At 32.2% G+C, this 16,772-nt stretch overlaps 1 protein-coding gene and 2 long non-coding RNA genes across 3 annotated transcripts; 1 reads left to right on the top strand and 2 right to left on the bottom strand.

Moving 5' to 3' along the window:
- Positions 1 to 3,932: 3,932 nt before the first annotated feature.
- Positions 3,933 to 4,930, bottom strand: LOC120141584. The gene is made up of 2 exons (XR_005517780.1): positions 4,850 to 4,930; positions 3,933 to 4,173 (listed from the first exon to the last, which is right to left on the bottom strand). It is a non-coding gene; the product is annotated as an uncharacterized LOC120141584 (long non-coding RNA).
- Positions 4,931 to 5,911: 981 nt separating this feature from the next.
- On the bottom strand, positions 5,912 to 10,398 carry LOC120141645 (putative multidrug resistance protein). The gene is made up of 7 exons (XM_039156454.1): positions 10,024 to 10,398; positions 9,897 to 9,951; positions 9,624 to 9,811; positions 9,067 to 9,524; positions 8,437 to 8,977; positions 6,394 to 8,351; positions 5,912 to 6,299 (listed from the first exon to the last, which is right to left on the bottom strand). Exons 1-7 carry the CDS (start codon positions 10,204 to 10,206, stop codon positions 5,912 to 5,914), a joined length of 3,771 nt encoding a protein of 1,256 aa, XP_039012385.1. The 5' UTR covers positions 10,207 to 10,398.
- Positions 10,399 to 11,826: 1,428 nt separating this feature from the next.
- Positions 11,827 to 13,506, top strand: LOC120141581. The gene is made up of 2 exons (XR_005517779.1): positions 11,827 to 12,118; positions 13,212 to 13,506. It is a non-coding gene; the product is annotated as an uncharacterized LOC120141581 (long non-coding RNA).
- The last annotated feature ends 3,266 nt before the right edge of the window (positions 13,507 to 16,772 follow it).

Below are 16,772 nucleotides of genomic sequence, written 5' to 3' on the forward strand. Positions count from 1 at the left end.
TATTGATATTGTAAATTTGCTAAATATACTAACAAATGTTAAGTGTAGAATATAATTATAATACTTAACAAACTAAAACGTTTTTTTTCTAGGAGTTACTGAGGAATTATAAGGAACGACAGACTAATATAAAACTAAAAAAATAATACAATCGAAAATATGAAAAGATCCTTAACAAAATAGGTTTAGCGGCACCTAAAATGTTAACTTATTTATAATATATTGGGTTATAACTATTTTAAAATAATTTTAGATGGTATAACCGAGAAATCTAACTTACAAATTAAAAGCATAACACAAAATATTATAAAACGGAACTGAAAAAGTTATCAATGTAGTAACATAATAGGTTACACCTAAAATGTTATAAAGATAAAAGAAATTTATAAATAATAAATGTTATGAATATTATTAACATTTTATGTTGTGCTTAAAATGTTATTAAAGTTTAAGCTGGTGGATCATTGGATTTTTTTATGATAAAAAAAAGTTAAAAATTGAAAAATGTTATGAATATATATAAGAAATACGGATGCGCTTAAAAATGTCATGGTTCAATAAGAAACGGGTTGCGATCTGGAATGTTAATATTTTTATTTAATAAAATGGGTTGCCCCCAAGAATGTTATTGTTCACTAAGAAATAGTTTGCGATCTAGAATGTTAATATTTTTTTAAATAAAATGGGTTGCGCCCAGGAATATCATAATTCACTAAGAAATAAGTTACGATCTGGAATGTTAATATTTTTATAAATAAAATGAGTTGCACCCAAGAATGTCATGATTCACTAAGAAATCGGTTACAATTTGGAATGTTAATATTTTTATTTATAAAATGAGGTGCGCCCAAGAATGTCATGGTTCACTAATAAATATGTTGCGATATGGAATGTTAATATTTTTATTAATAAAATAGGTTGTACACAAGAATGCCATGGTTTACTAAGAAAGCAAGTTGATCTTAAATATTATTTTTTCTATTATAAAAAATTCAAAAGTATGGATAATATTTCAAAACTATCAATACTTTTAAATTCAAAAGTTAAAATATTTTTTTATTTTTTTAAATTCAAAAGTATGACTATTTTTTAAAGCCTTTACATGAACAAACTTAATTTAATTAATAAAAAAAAACACACGTGACCGTTACAACCCACATTTTTCTAAAATAATCAAAATTATAATTATAATTTAATGAATATAATCTTTTCAAGATGAACACATGAACCAGCTAAATATAAGAGCTTTCAAATTTCATTGTCATGTTTGACTGGTTCATTGAAACTGTATTCTAACTGTAAGCTTCAATTTCGTTCAGATCATTGAAATCCTTCAACTGCAATGCTTAAACGGCAAAGCAGATAATCTAAGTGAAGATACCCAAGAATTCAACATCTGTATACTATTGTCAAAGATCTCATGACATATAATTTACAACCTTTAAAAAATATCAAATCTCGTAAATAGGTGTGATTCCCAATAGATTGAAGCATTTAAATTTAAAAGTATCGATACTTTTCTAAAAGTATCAATACTTTTAAATTCAAAAGTTAAAATATTTTTTTTATTTTTTTTTAAATTCGAAAGCATGAATGTTTTCTAAAGCTTTTATGTGAGTGAATGCAAGACATGATCCACTCCCCCAAAATATTATTCCTAATATCGATTTCTGATTTTAAATATTAATATTTAAATCATTAAAAAGTATTGATTGGTAAGAATAAATATTGATATTTCTTTCTAAGTGTCGATAATCATGAGTATTATTAGTACTCAAGTCAAGTGCATTTATTTTATGTAAAACAAAGAGCATATACTCATCATTTACATTGTTGTGTGATATTCTAGTGTTTCATTACCGACATTTTTCGTAATTAGACTTATTAAATGGGGTATATCGGATCTAGTTAGGTCATATTGATTCAAATTTTAAAAGTTTTATGTTATTTGCTTGATTTACTTTAGATTTGATTTATTATAATTTTAAACCATTTCATATTTTGGTTGTTTCAAGTTACTTTTAGATCATTTTAGGTTTAGATTTTTTTATTTAGGTTAAGACAATCTTGATTTTATTTTATTTTTGTCATTTTAGGTGAATTATTTTGAATTTAGATAATTTGAATTTAAATAATTTTAATATCAAATCATATAAAGTTGAAGTTGTTATGTCTTCAAATAAATAAATAATTTCACGTCACTTTGAGTTTTGTTATTCGTGTTTAAAACTCGGGTTGAAATCATTTTATAGTTACTTGTTCAAATTGTTTCGGGGTTTAGAGATGAGTTTAATATTAAGGTTAAAAAATTATAACAGTTGACCTCATATACTGTTAAGGTTAAGAAATTATAATAGTCGATGTAGAATGTTAACGTTAACATTCTTGTTTGCAACCTATTTTATTAATTAAAAACTCTTATCATATTTTAAGTGTAACCTAAAATATTAACAATATTCATAATATTTACCGTTTATAACTTATTTTCTTAACATCTATAATATTTTAATACAACTGTTATATTACTCTAACCAATAACTTTTCTAGTTCCAATTTATAATATTATAAATAGCGTTTTTAACTTGTAACCTTTTTTACTGATCACGCCATTCATTAGTCTTATTTTAGGCTTCGCACACCATAACTCATTACTTGTAATGTTTACTTTTTTATATTTAGAAAAATGATGCATGCTACTTAACCACTCTAAGTAATAATAACTTAGAAGGCACAATTATGAAAACCAAATTTATCCAAAAACATCGTAATGGAAATCTTAAACCTTGAGCAACAACTATCAAAATTATTTTAAGAAAGGCTTAATTCCCAAATAAGTGCCCAAATTATCTCTTTTGTGTCAAATAAGTGCATACGATTTTTTTAATAATATAAGAAAAGTTAATATTTTTTATAAACATAATAATATTTTTAATATTTTTTATAAAAAAATTCAAAATTACCAAGTGTTGACATGTGTCACTTAATGGAAAAAACTAACGGTGTTGACGACCTAAGAACCTAAAAGGGTAATGTTTGTAACGTTTAATACCCAGATGGGTCAAAAAAAACCGTAAGCACTAATTTGGCAAAAAAGACATAGTATGAGCACTTATTTGGACATTAAGCCAGAAATTTATTTTTACTTCAAACCTGCAACGGCATAGTAGTAAGCTCACACAAGCATAGAAACCATCAACATAAACCACTGAAGATACCAAACATTAACTGGACTGACGTTGGATTCCACTTCATAATTTCATACTTAAAAGCCACCACGGAGGCGAAGGACAAGGCGCAAAGTTGATTCCTTCTGGATATTGTAGTTTGCAAGAGTCCTCCCATCTTCAAGTTGTTTCCCAGCAAAGATCAACCTCTGTTAGTCTGGCAGGATTCCCTCCTTATCTGGATCTTAGCCTTAACATTATCAATTGTGTCTGAGCTCTCGACTTCCAGGGTTATGGTCTTTCCGGTCAGGGTTTTCACAAAAATCTGCATCCCACCACGAAGGTGAAGCACTAAGTGGAGGGTGGACTCCTTTTGGATGTTGTAATCAGCCAATGTGCAGCCATCCTCGAGTTTCTTACCAGCAAAGATTAACCTCTGCTGGTCTGGGGGATACCCTCCTTGTCCTGAATCTCAGCCTTGACAATGTCAATAGTATCTGAACTCTCCACTTCCAGGGTGATGGACTTCCTGCTCAGGGTCTTTACAAAAATCTCCATTCCACCTCTCAATCGAAGGACCAAGTGGAGTGTGGACTCCTGCTTGATGTTATAGTCAGCAAGAGTACGACCATCCTCGAGTTGCTTACCAGCAAAGATCAATCTCTGCTGGTCTGGGGGATTCCTTGTCTTGAATCTTGGCCTTCACATTGTCGATAGTATCAGAACTCTCCACCTCCAATGTGATGGTCTTTCCTATGAGGGTCTTAACAAAAATTTACATTCCACCTCTTAATCGAAGGACCAAGTGGAGTGTGGATTCCTTTTGGATGTTATAGTCAGCCAGAGTACGGCCATCCTCCAACTGTTTACCAGCAAAGATCAACCTCTGTTGGTCTGGTGGGATTCCTTCTTTGTCTTGAATCTTGACCTTTGCATAGTCGATGGTATCCAAATTTTCCACCTCAAGGGTGATGGTCTTATCAGTGAGGATTTTAACGAAGATTTGCATCTATATTGAATCAAAATAAAACATAAATAAGTTTAAATAAACTAAAAGAAAATAACAGATGTGCATGTGTATATATATATATAGCCAAATCCAAACCAAACAAAGCAAATTTTTAATAGATTTTTTCTAAATTGATATACAAAATCCTATGAAGAGGGTCCTAACAAATCACGATTCCAGCACTAGCTAATACTATTCATCCTGTTATGATTGGTAAACCCCAATTTGACCTAGATTTTTTAAATAGCAACATCAAGCCATCAATTTAATTGAAGAAAGTAAATTAAAGATTGCAATTTTAAAACGATAAACAAAATCTACAGGCCAGTTCAAATATATTGGAGATAGGTTTCTGTTCTGCAATTGAATATAAAGAAAACCTAAAATTGAAAAGGGGAAGTTCCTAACTTTGATTCATAAGGTTCATGGAACATTTACACAGGAGATACAAGAAATAGTCCAATCCAATATAATCAAAATCAAAGGCAGAAACAGAAGAATCGCGATTGAATTAGGAGGAAACCCTAAAATCAATAAGAGAGCAAAACCCCCGACCTTAATTCAAAAAATATCTTGGGAAAATTTTAAGAAATAAACTAATTAAGAACTAAATCTACTAGAATCGAATACAAGAACGAAAACTGAAATAATATAAATAATAAACAACTTTAATTACCTTGAAAGAAACTTTTTTTGCAAAGGGCTAGAATATATCGATTAAACACGCTGTTCTTGAATTTGAGACGAGATTTACAAAGCCAATATCGCTTTAAAATCTAGGCCTGTAAACGAATAAAAAATTCAACAAACGTTCATCAACAGTTCGACTGAAAGTTCGTTTATTTATTAAACGAACAAAAATAACAAGATTTTATATTGATATAATTAAATGAATAAATACGAATAAAAGTCTCGTTCGTTCATTTACGTTCATCAACATTCGATAATACGTTCGTTTATATTCGTTCATTTATGTTCGTTCGTTTATAGTCACCATACCGTTTGAAAATATAAAGATTTAATAAACTTTAAACTTAAATCCATTAATATTTTTAAACTCAATTAATTTTAAACCCAAATAAAAAGTACTCAAATCAATTAAAAAATATAAATCCTAAAATTATTTGAAAATAAAAAACTCTTATCAAATATAAACTCAATTAATTTTACGTTAGTTTGTTTATGTTCGTTTATATTCGTTCGTTTGTGTTCGTTTACATTCGTTCATTTGTGTTTGTTTATCATTTAAACGAACAAATATAAACGAACACGAACAAGTTAAATTTCTTAATGATCGAACATAAACATGAACATACCCCGTTTAGTATTCATTGAGTTCTTTTACAGGCCTAATAAAATCTATTTATAAATCGTACAATAATATACTAGATAAACATAAATTAATTTATTGTGTTTAAAATTCATAAAAGAAATTAAAAACAGACTCATATATGACATTTATTGTAATATTAGTAATATAATTGACAGCATTAGCAATGTGTGATTCTTTAATTTGTATTGAATTGCTTAGAGATGAGAGAGTAGCTTTTGCTTTCTGAGCTTCTTTATTCGACTTTGAATCAGTTCTCGTTAAAATAACAATTTAAAGGAAATTCTTACAATATACGATTGAAGGCGTAAATGTCTGCAAATCAATCACCGAAATCTTTGTTCCCATATACAAAACTAGTGTACTGATGACTGGTTTATTTGACTTGGACTTGTAATATCATGATTTTTACCTATATGGAGAACTCCGGCCACCACCACCACCCTGTAGTTTTATGAGTGAATAATAAGCTCCGCCGCGACCCAAGGAAACCAGTTCATTATGTGAACCATGTTCCACAACTTTACCGTTCTTTATAACAGCGATGGAATTGGCTTTTTGAATGGTCGATAGCCGGTGAGCGACGACCACGCATGTTCTGTTGACCATCATCTTCTCAAGTGCTTCTTGAACCAAATTCTCCGATACGCTGTCGAGTGCACTGGTGGCCTCATCCAGTAGGAGAATCGAAGGGTTCTTCAGTATGGCTCGTGCAAGTGCGATCCGTTGCTTTTGACCACCTGATAGCTGAACGCCTCTTTCTCCACAATTCGTGTCGTACCCATCCTTCATACCGCTGCAAATCACAACACAAAAATGGTGTTTTCATTGACTGTTGAAACTCCAAAACGAACTAACAAAAGTATGCACCATGCAGTTGACATGTATACCTTATGAATTCATGGGCATTGGCGAGTTTCGCAGCTTTTCGAATCTCAGATTCTTTAACATTTGTTTTCCCATAGGCGATGTTTTCACGGATCGTTCCTGCAAACAGGGTTGGCTCTTGACTGACAAGTGCAATATGCGTTCGCAGCATTCTCAAATTATAGTTCTTTATGTCCTGTGCATCGATGAAAACCGATCCCTTTTTCGGATCGTAAAATCTCTCGATAAGTCCGATAACGGTTGATTTCCCGGAACCACTTTGTCCCACCAGTGCCACTGTCCTCCCTGCTTCAATTCTAAGGTTTAGACCCTTAAAGATCATTTGGTCAGGTCTGGTTGGGTATGCAAAGAACACATTTTTCAGTTCTATTCGTCCCTTAATTGACTTTTTAATCTCTAGACCCCATGTATAAACAGGATCGATCTCACTTCTCCTATCGAGGATCGCAAAAACTGATCGGACCGCACTGTTTCCTTTTGATAAATCATTGGTCATAGTTCCGGCTTCTGCAATGACATAAGCCGTAAATAGCAACACCAAGAATGCTTGAAAGAGATGCTCTGATGATATTGATCCTTGTGTCAATAGTCTCCCACCATACCAGTAAGCTAATGCTGTAGAGGCTGTGTTGAAAAACTGAGAGCTAAAGAGACCTAAACCGGAAAGCCATGAATGCCGAACACTTTCCTTTCTCGGACCTTCTAATGTTTCCTTGAAAAGCCCCACTATTCTTTTCTGAGATGAAAAGGCAGTGATAGTTCTATGGTTCACCACTGCTTCACTTGCTAGTTGGCTTCCTTCCTTCTGTGCTTTTTGAGCCTTTCCCGACATGCTCTTCATCAAGATGCTCCTTGCATAAAAGCTTCCGACGACTAATGGTTGAACTGCGATCATCACCATCGATAATCTCCAGCTAAGTATAAGTGCTAGTACATAAGCGAAAATGGACCCGAAAATGGCTTGAACCAGCAATGACATTCGGTCCCCAACAAGGGAACGAACCATGTTGGCCTCGGTAGCCAATCTTGTGCAAATGGCTGCACTTGTGTTCTCCTCTTCATCAAACCAACTGATCTCAAAAGTCATCAACTTCTCGAGGAACTTCTCCCGTACCCTTTTCGTTAACTTCTCTCCCATTACAGCAAAATTGTAGTGTTGGAGGAGACTTGATGTGAAATTAAGAGCAGCTATGCCTAGGAAAACGAAGGACAAAGTTCTGGATCTCAACTTGATTTCGGATTTGTCCGTGCGGAAGTAAATCGATATAAGTAATCCGACACAGTATGCATTTATAGGCTGAACTGCTCCTGAGCCAATTGCAGCCACACTTCCAATCAAGGCTCTTCCCCATTCCGGCGCATTCATTTTCAACAAACGCCATTGCGACGGAGTAGGATGAGCTACTTGGTTGAAGTCTTCTTCGTCAGTGTCATCGTCAGGATCATATTGGATGGTGTAGGAATAGGGTGTTCCCACGGATAGACCAGGGCTGAAAGGGCTCAATGCTGGAGTGCTCGGAACACTCGATCTATAACTCATCGGACTTTGAGCAACTTGCAACCTGTGGTGTTTTCTTCCTTCGGTTTTGTAGTCTGAATCATCAGAAGATTCGTTTTGCAATGCCATTTTCTGCAACTGTACCATCTGGTAGTATTCTCCACCTTCTCTGCCATTCGTTTGCATTAGTTCATCATGAGACCCTGATTCAATTACTCTACCAGATTGAAGAACCACAATCAGATTTGAATTCCTGATTGTCAATAAGCGATGAGCAATGATGATGGTTGTCCTCCCTACCGATGCCTTATCAATCGCCTCCTGCACTATCCTTTCAGCTTGTGCATCCAATGCACTTGTAGCTTCATCGAGAAGCAAGATTTTAGGGTCCCGGATCAAAGCCCTTGCTATGGCAATTCGCTGCTTCTGGCCACCGGACATCTGAAACCCGAACTGACCAACCTGAAATCCACTCAGTTTTAATGTTATAACCAGGTATAACAATTCAAAAACAGTTTTCAGGTTGAGAGATTAGAAGTTAGCTTACATGAGTTTCGTATCCCTCCGTTAACTTGACAATGAAGTCATGCGCATTAGCCGCCTTAGCTGCGTTTATGACGTCTTCCGTCGATGCTCCTTCTTTCCCAAACAATATGTTTTCTTTTATGGATGTTGCAAAGAGTACAGGCTCTTGACTAACAAGTCCCATTTGAGATCTCAACCATTTCAGCTGAAGTCTACTTATTTTGTATCCATCCAAGAGAACCTCACCTTCTGTAGGATCATAAAACCTTTGAAGCAAAGCAATGGTTGTGGACTTTCCCGAACCACTGCCTCCGACGAGACCGACAGACTTACCGGCTGGAATTCTAAGATTCAAACCTTGCAAGACAGGTGAATCAGGCCTTGACGGATAGGCAAAATGTATGTCCTTAAATTCAAGCTCTCCTCTTACATATGACAAAGCCTTCCCTTTCCTATCATCTGCATCGATAGAAGGAGTCCGGTTAATCATCTCGAAAATCCTAGTAGCAGCAACGGTTGCCTCAGTGATGCCAGTTAAATTCGGTAATGCACCTAACACACTCCTGCAATGACGAATTGAAATGATAAGGAGTTCACAAGTTCAATCAGGATATAAGAAATAAAGTACATCATCATGAAGAATATTACTTACAATCCTCCCATTATGACATTGATTCCAGCTACAAAAATCGAACCCCCTTTTTCACCTTTCTCGGTGACCAAATAAGTCCCTACCCATGCCTGAAAAGCCCATCCTAGATAAATGCTTCCCATGCTTCCCATCAACAAGCCCTTTGCAAAACCTTGCTTTATTCCCAATTCCAAAGTCGTTTCAAGTGCTTGGCTGAACTTCTCAATTGTTTGATTCTCAGCTACATAAGAATATACAGTTCTTATGGAGGAAATTGCTTGCTCTGCAATCCCACCAGCAACACCATAAGATTCAATCATCTTCATTATCACATCCATCATCATTTTCCCGAACAACAGTCCGGGTACTATGAAGAACAGTGTCAAAGGGATCGCAGCTAAGGCAAGTCTCCACGACAGTATGAAGGAAACAACGAGGCAGAAGAACAACATCGAAAGAAACATGAGACAATTCGGGATCTACATGAAGGGAACATGGGGAAACAATGTTGGAAACAATTGAATCAGTTTTGTATGAAACAAGATTACATGGAAGATGTGTACTAATTGACTCTAGACCTTGTCACATATTGCAACTTGGATTGCATTGGCATCAGCTGATATCGTCGACACGACTTGGAACGTTGTCGATGCACCGGTTTCCTGAGTGTCAAAGAAGGCAACTTCCTGTCTGAGGACTGCTTTCAAGTATTTAGTCCGTATTCGGGAAGTCTGTCTCTCCGCCGTTCGTGTCCAACAAACCCCTTCTGTATGTACATAAAATAGCATTCAGTCAAATGGAACAAATGATTCTTGGAAAGGTTCTACACAAGTTATCACAGTTGAACTTACCAACAAAGGCTGAAACTCCGACAATGATCGCAACATAGAGCAGTCTAACTGCATACTGCAGAGCAGAATTTATAGTAATTGTCACAAACTAAAGTATTTGCTGCAATGTTAAGTTAGTGGCACATACCTCATCTACAGTATCATTAGACAAGTTGAAATTGGGATCTCCATAATCATTAATCACTTTGCTAAGAACAAGCATTGTAAGAGGGTACTGCAATCCATCTCCAATACTACCCAAAGTTCCGAAGAACATCAACAGCATGTCGACGCGGTCGGCGTATTGAAACATGCCATCTTTGGCAGCCATTACCGATGCTTCCCTTCAGCAGAAATGAGACCCTGTCTTTTGATTTTTGTTTACTTTTCATCAGCTCTAATGGATGAAGCCTGGATGAGTTTTATATACCGGACTTTATGTACAGTCATCCACAATCTATCTGCAGGCAGAATCTACCTTGTTGTCTTACTTTATTATGCCGATGACAGATGGAATTGATTAAAATTGTTTTAAAATTGGCCGGCTTGAGCATCTTTTGACAGCAGAATGAATGTTGGTATCTATAATTCCAACCATTTCATTGTCGAGTGATTTGTTCGAGTCGAGTGTGAGTGTCGAATACGGGTAATACGGGTAATGTGTGTCAGACACGAATACAACATTCGACAAGCTTTGTTTTGATTGGCAGCCACTGGCATTTTTATATTCTGAAGATTAGGCTTTGTTTTTAACATTTTAAGCAAAATTCTTCACATTTTTCCATTGTCTTGTTCGAGGTAAATATGAGCTTTAGTAAAGCATTGAAAGAGTCAAGTACAAACACATTGAATCATTCACCTCCATTGATACTTTTTTGACGCTTCTATTTTTGGCCAAGTAAAAGTTAAAGCAAAATCTAAATCGGCAGCCCATTCAGGACTTGCCTGCCACATAAAGTTGGATAGAGCATCGTCGGCAGATGGAATATATTATAAAAGGGATAAATTCTAGAAGTTCAAGAAGATAATTTATAAAATTTTACACGAGTAAAAACAAATTATGAATAAAATTAATAAGAAAAAATTAAAATATATAATAATATGAAATTGTCAATCACTGTTTCAACTGTACCTTCGATTCATCTCTATTTTCATCATTTCCATCAACTAAGGATGAAAACGGACGGGACGGGTAAAATATTTAAACTCACAATCGCTTAGGTAAATACATTCTTAAATTTATCCCCACACTACCACCCATCCTATTCCCGTATATATCTACCCATACCGCTAATTTAAAAACGCTGATCTCAATTCTAAAAATGTTTATACCTAACATTTGGTTAAATTATAAATTATGTCAATGAAATCTTAGGATTTACGTAATAGTCTCTAAAATTTTAACTAAATTCATAATGGTTTAAAATTTATATGGTAGGTAGTTAGTGACGGGCATATGTAGGACGACCGGATACAAGGCAGATAAGATCTTAAATCCATCACATACCAACGTCGTGTATGACTTTTTATATCTACACTCGTCTACTACCCACTAAATTTACACACATCCCTACCCCAATTAGTGCGAATACGATACAAAATATATGAAATTATACCGTCTGTCATCCTTACCATCAACCTTGAACCCGCTAATTTAAAAAACGCTGATCTCCAATTCTAAAAATATTTATACCTAATATTTGGTTAAATTATAAATTATGTCCAATAAAATATTAGGATTTACATAATAGTCTCTAAAATTTTAACTAAATTCATAATGGTTTAAAATTTATATATGTAGTTAGTGGACGGGTAGATGTAGGACGACCGGATACAGAATAAATAAGGTCTCAAATCATCACCTACCAACATCGTGTATGACTTTTACATCCATATTCGTCTATTACTTACTAAATTTACACACATCCCTACCTCAATTGTACGAGTACGATACAAAATATATGAAATTATACCGTCTGTCATCCCTACCATCAACCTTGAAATCCTCGCCATCCTCTCATCCACCTTCCGTTCATGCCTTGCTCTTTTCGCTACGACTTCCCCCGCTAAACTTAAAGTGGGCAGCTTAAGAGGACGTAAACCACACTTGGTATTGTCGCGTTATGGTTAGCATATTAGGGTATGTTTGTTTGGGGGAAACAATTTACGGAAATCATCCGATCAAATACCATCACCGACTTCTCACCGGCGACATTTTTTGAGGCCAACGTTCATCTTCTCAGGTAACAAAATCCCCTTTTAATTTCAGATTTATGCCTCCATGTTTTAATCTCAAATCGATTCTTCCGTCCAGCGTCTCACCCCTCTTGTTTCAGAGCCTTCTATCCCTCTCGTTTCACAGCCTATTAACCCTTTCTTCACCTGGTCAATCTCATAATACCCTCTTCGTCGATGTCTTTAGCACCTCCTCCATCGGTTAGCAAAAGCTTTCGCAATTGAGTCATATGCTATATTTTCTATTCTTTCTGAGTGGTTGTAAACCAAAATACAAGATTGAGTTCTATCTGAAAACTCTCCCTATCATCCCGTAAGTAGCAGTCGAATTTAAATACTTTTTGTTCTTTAATCTAGGTTTGAGGAAATCTTAATGTACACTTTGAAGTTTCTAATGTTCTATTTACACTTTGCATTCAGTCTTAGTTACTGATTTTTTGACAATTCTATCTCACGAAGAGTTGTTTTAAACATGAAAAAAAGACTTTATTTGAATCTCATCCTTTTAAAACCTTAGTACATGATGAATTTGTATAATGAATTTTTATGACAATGTCTTTTATGAAGTTCTGAAGCATCTGAATGGTCATTTAGGTTTTATGTTGACTAATCAACCTAAAAGCATTTAGTAATAGATGTGAAACACAATATTTAACAAATGTAGAATAACAGTACCTAATTTTTTTTCACCACCATATTTCACTCAACGAGTAAAATTTATAAATAGTGAAAATCTTTTAATGTACACCTTAGTGTGAGCAGGAATTCAAATAAACTAGCATACTTTTTATCTAACAAAACACTTCAGCATATTGATTTATTTTATACGTTCGAATGCTTGAAAAATTTTATATAGAAACTGAAGTGGTTGTGTTTAAACCATGAGAGGATTAAAACTTGATACCGTTTCTATGAAAGATGGTTATAATGGTATAAAAACAATGAAAATCTTGTGGTGTTTTGACTTTGTCATAGTTCTTCATGGGCACATAGATTTAGTAGGTTGGTTTTCTTTATAGCGTGAATTGTAAAACTATCAATTTCCAATTGAACCTGTCAATTTTAATGATTCAATATTACAGTGCCCGAAACATTTTGTAGGATGATGATCAGGAATCGAAGAATTCGAGTTGATGATGTTTTTTGCCTATGGTGGAGAAAACGAAGACCGTAAAATCAATTACTCAGTAGAACACTAGTAGCATGATCGTAGAATTCGAGGGGTTAAACTAAAGACTCCTCATGACCTGCTGGAATTACTAAAAGATTGATGCTTTATCAGAGTGAGCATTTGGTTCCAACACACATTGTTTGTTTGATGTTCCCTATATTGAGTTGATGATGTTGTCATTGAACGTTAATGCAAAGAAAATGAATGCTTTATTCTTCCTTGGAACAAATGTACAACATAAGTTGCATCTTCTTCTAGTGTTTATGTTATGAGCTATGTTTTTGTGCAACAAGAAGGTTGGTGGTCTTATTTATGAATTTTACTATCAAAAGCAATTGCGGCAACTTCATATGAAATATGGTAAGGTAGTTTTTTTATTGAATTTGAGGTGCTCATATTTACATTAGACTCGTATTTTTTTATTAGGGTGTGAGTTCTTTCTGTGATGTATCCTCTAGTGATGTGGAATGTCATTATTTTTTAAAATGAATTGGACAAAATATGACAAACATGCTCAATCAGTAGAGCTTGTTATGGATACTCAACCTGCTATGTACATTTTCTATGGTTTTAGAATTGTTGCAGGTGGTTCAAGAATTTGGCTTTGGTGTATATAATGAAGAGGTCATTGATGCCATCAATGTGTTTTTAATAAATTATCAATATTAATTATATCAGTTGAAACAACTTATAACATTAATTATAAGCTAAAATATAAATTTCTAATAATAAAATTAAAAAATAGAAAAACACAAGAATAATTCATAAAATATGCATGTTTGTTAATGGAAAACAGATACTCAAAATTGTTTTCAAAAAATTTACCAAACAGTGGAAAACATTTTGCACTACATCATCCAAATAACGAAAAATATTTTCAAAAAAATGTAATTTATTTTTCAGTATTTATTTTCAAGAATTTATTTTTCGGAATTTATTTTCAGTAAAACAAATATACCCTTAAACATAAAAAGGATGAAATATATTGACCATAATATTAATTTAAGAGGATATATAGTAAATACTTAAATATGTTGATATATATTAAATAATAACATCCTCAAGAGCTTTTTCCTAATATATTTAAGAGGATAAACAACAATTAGATATTTGGTTTGCGGAAAAGATCATTCTCAAGGGGAATATTTTTTCCGAAATTATATTCTCATATTTGTTTAGTGGAAATGATTATTACAAATAATAACTTATTACCATTAGTACTAATAGTAGCATTTTTTTTAAAATGGTGGGAATGTCATCACCTCCAAATTGTTAGATAATGAATAATTCCCACTACTTTGGACACAAATACATATGAAATAATATTTTTTTCCATATGGATCATTCTGAATTCTTGTTCTTTATGCTTTACTCAAAATTATAAACTTAATAATAATAATAATAATAATAATAATAATATACAAAGAGTTCAATTTAGTAAAATATTAATAAATTTGATTAGTTAAAATAATTTAAAATTTTAATATATTAATCATTAATTTTATGAGGTGAAAATTTTATTATCGTAAAATATGTAATTATTTGAAACAATATTTAATTTTGAGTTATTAAAAAATAGATCTTATACATTAAAAAATAATAAAATTATCAACTCGAGATTACCATATTATTTTTTATCTTATATTATATTTTATATAAATAAATATGATTCTTATGAATTTTTTAAAAAAATATAAGTTTGATATACTAATTATATTAATTATATGTTAAATGAATTTTTTCCTTTAAACTTTTTTTTATTAATCTGGGGTAAGTACAAGACAATATATGTTTAAAGATATAACCTTTCGACATTGATTGCTTACACCCCTGACATCAAAATCTTATATTCCTCCTATCAAACACTGTAATCATACATTCTTATTAAACAAACCAAACAGGGTAATACAACATTGCCAGAGTAATGTTACATTACAGTAATCTTATTCTCAAAGATAATTCTACATTCTGTGAACCAAACGCACCCTAAGTGTTATGGGAATGTAAATAGTAAAAATATCATCTTAAACTTAATTAGTTAAAAAATAAAAGATTCTTATTTCAATTTATTTATTTCATTGTGATTTTTAGTTTGATGTTTATGTTTTAAAAATTATTAATTTAATATTGAGATTTAACACAATATTTTAAGTAATAAATTAATCAAATTATTGGGTCTAATTATTTTAAAAAATAAAAATATTTTAATTTTATTTTAAATTAAATTTTACGGTAAACTACTTGGGTGACCATACAACTATGGCCAAAAATCATTTTGACCACTAATGTTTCGACTTGATCAATCAGATCACCCAACTATTTAAATGCTTCAGTTAAGCCACCTCATTAACATTTAACGTAGTAGGTGATGTGGCAATTAAAACATTTTGGTATAATTATACAATTGGTCCATGTTATTCATATATTCTTTCAATTTGATCCTAATTTTAATACATCAAAATAAATTTAACCCTCGAGAATCAGGAGGTGCCACATGTCATTGGTGACACATCATGACACTTGTTATCATTCGATTGGTGGACTAAATTTATATTAATTTATATTTAATTTATATGTGTCACCATCTGATTGAAAGAAAATAAATCATCAACAACAGTGGGGATGGGGATTTGAACCTTGGTCACTTGGTCGGAATAGTTACAGCCAAGGCATCCAAATTGGTTTACCTTGGACAACAATGATGTATATCTTGTACCTTATTATGTAAATACTTTACTCAAAATTAATAATATTTTATATATTTAAATTTTAAAAATCTATTTTATTTTTTTCTTAACTTGTTAAATATATTTTTTATTTTAATATAAAAATATATTTTTATTATTATCTTAACTTTTAAATGAAGAATAAAATATATTTTTAATTTAAAATAAGAATAAAATAAAATTTTAAGTGGAGATAAGAATAAACTATATATTTTATATTAAATTAGTAATAAAATGTTTAAATATATTTTAAGTTTAGGTATTTAAAAAAATATTTTTAAGTGATGATAATGATAAAATATATATTTTTATAATAAAATAAAAACAAAATATATATTAATAAGTTAAAACAAAAACAAAATATATTAAATAAGTTAAAACAAAAAATAAAAGACACTTTTAAAATTTAAGATATATAAAATATTAGTAATTTTGGGTAAAACACTTACATACTAAGATACAAGATATATATCATATGTTGTCCAAAATATACTAATTTAATGCCTTTGCTTAATGGTTTGGCTCCAGCTATTCCAGCTAAGTGACTAGGGTTCAAATCCACATCTCTAATGGTTTAAAATTTAAGATGTATAAAATATTAATAATTTTGGATAAAACATTTACATACTAATATACAATATATTTATCATTTGTTGTCCAAAGCCAAGTGACCAGCTTTCAAATCCACCAATCGAATTATGGCATTTTATCTCCTTATTTGAGGGTTAAATTTATTTTAATTTAATAAAATTAGGATAAAATTGA

This window comes from Hibiscus syriacus, unplaced genomic scaffold (assembly GCF_006381635.1).
Source record: "Hibiscus syriacus cultivar Baekdansim isolate YM2019G1 unplaced genomic scaffold, ASM638163v2 tig00110812_pilon, whole genome shotgun sequence".
Lineage (NCBI taxonomy): Eukaryota > Viridiplantae > Streptophyta > Magnoliopsida > Malvales > Malvaceae > Hibiscus > Hibiscus syriacus.

Bases quoted from the DNA above. Each gene is read 5' to 3' on its own strand.
- LOC120141645 (XM_039156454.1), bottom strand. From the start codon at position 10,206: ATGGCTGCCAAAGATGGCATGTTTCAATACGCCGACCGCGTCGACATG. The intron at 9,952-10,023 runs GTATGTGCCACT...TCTGCTCTGCAG, and splicing joins CTAATGATACTGTAGATGAG to TATGCAGTTAGACTGCTCTA. The intron at 9,812-9,896 runs GTAAGTTCAACT...ATGTACATACAG, and splicing joins CGGAGTTTCAGCCTTTGTTG to AAGGGGTTTGTTGGACACGA.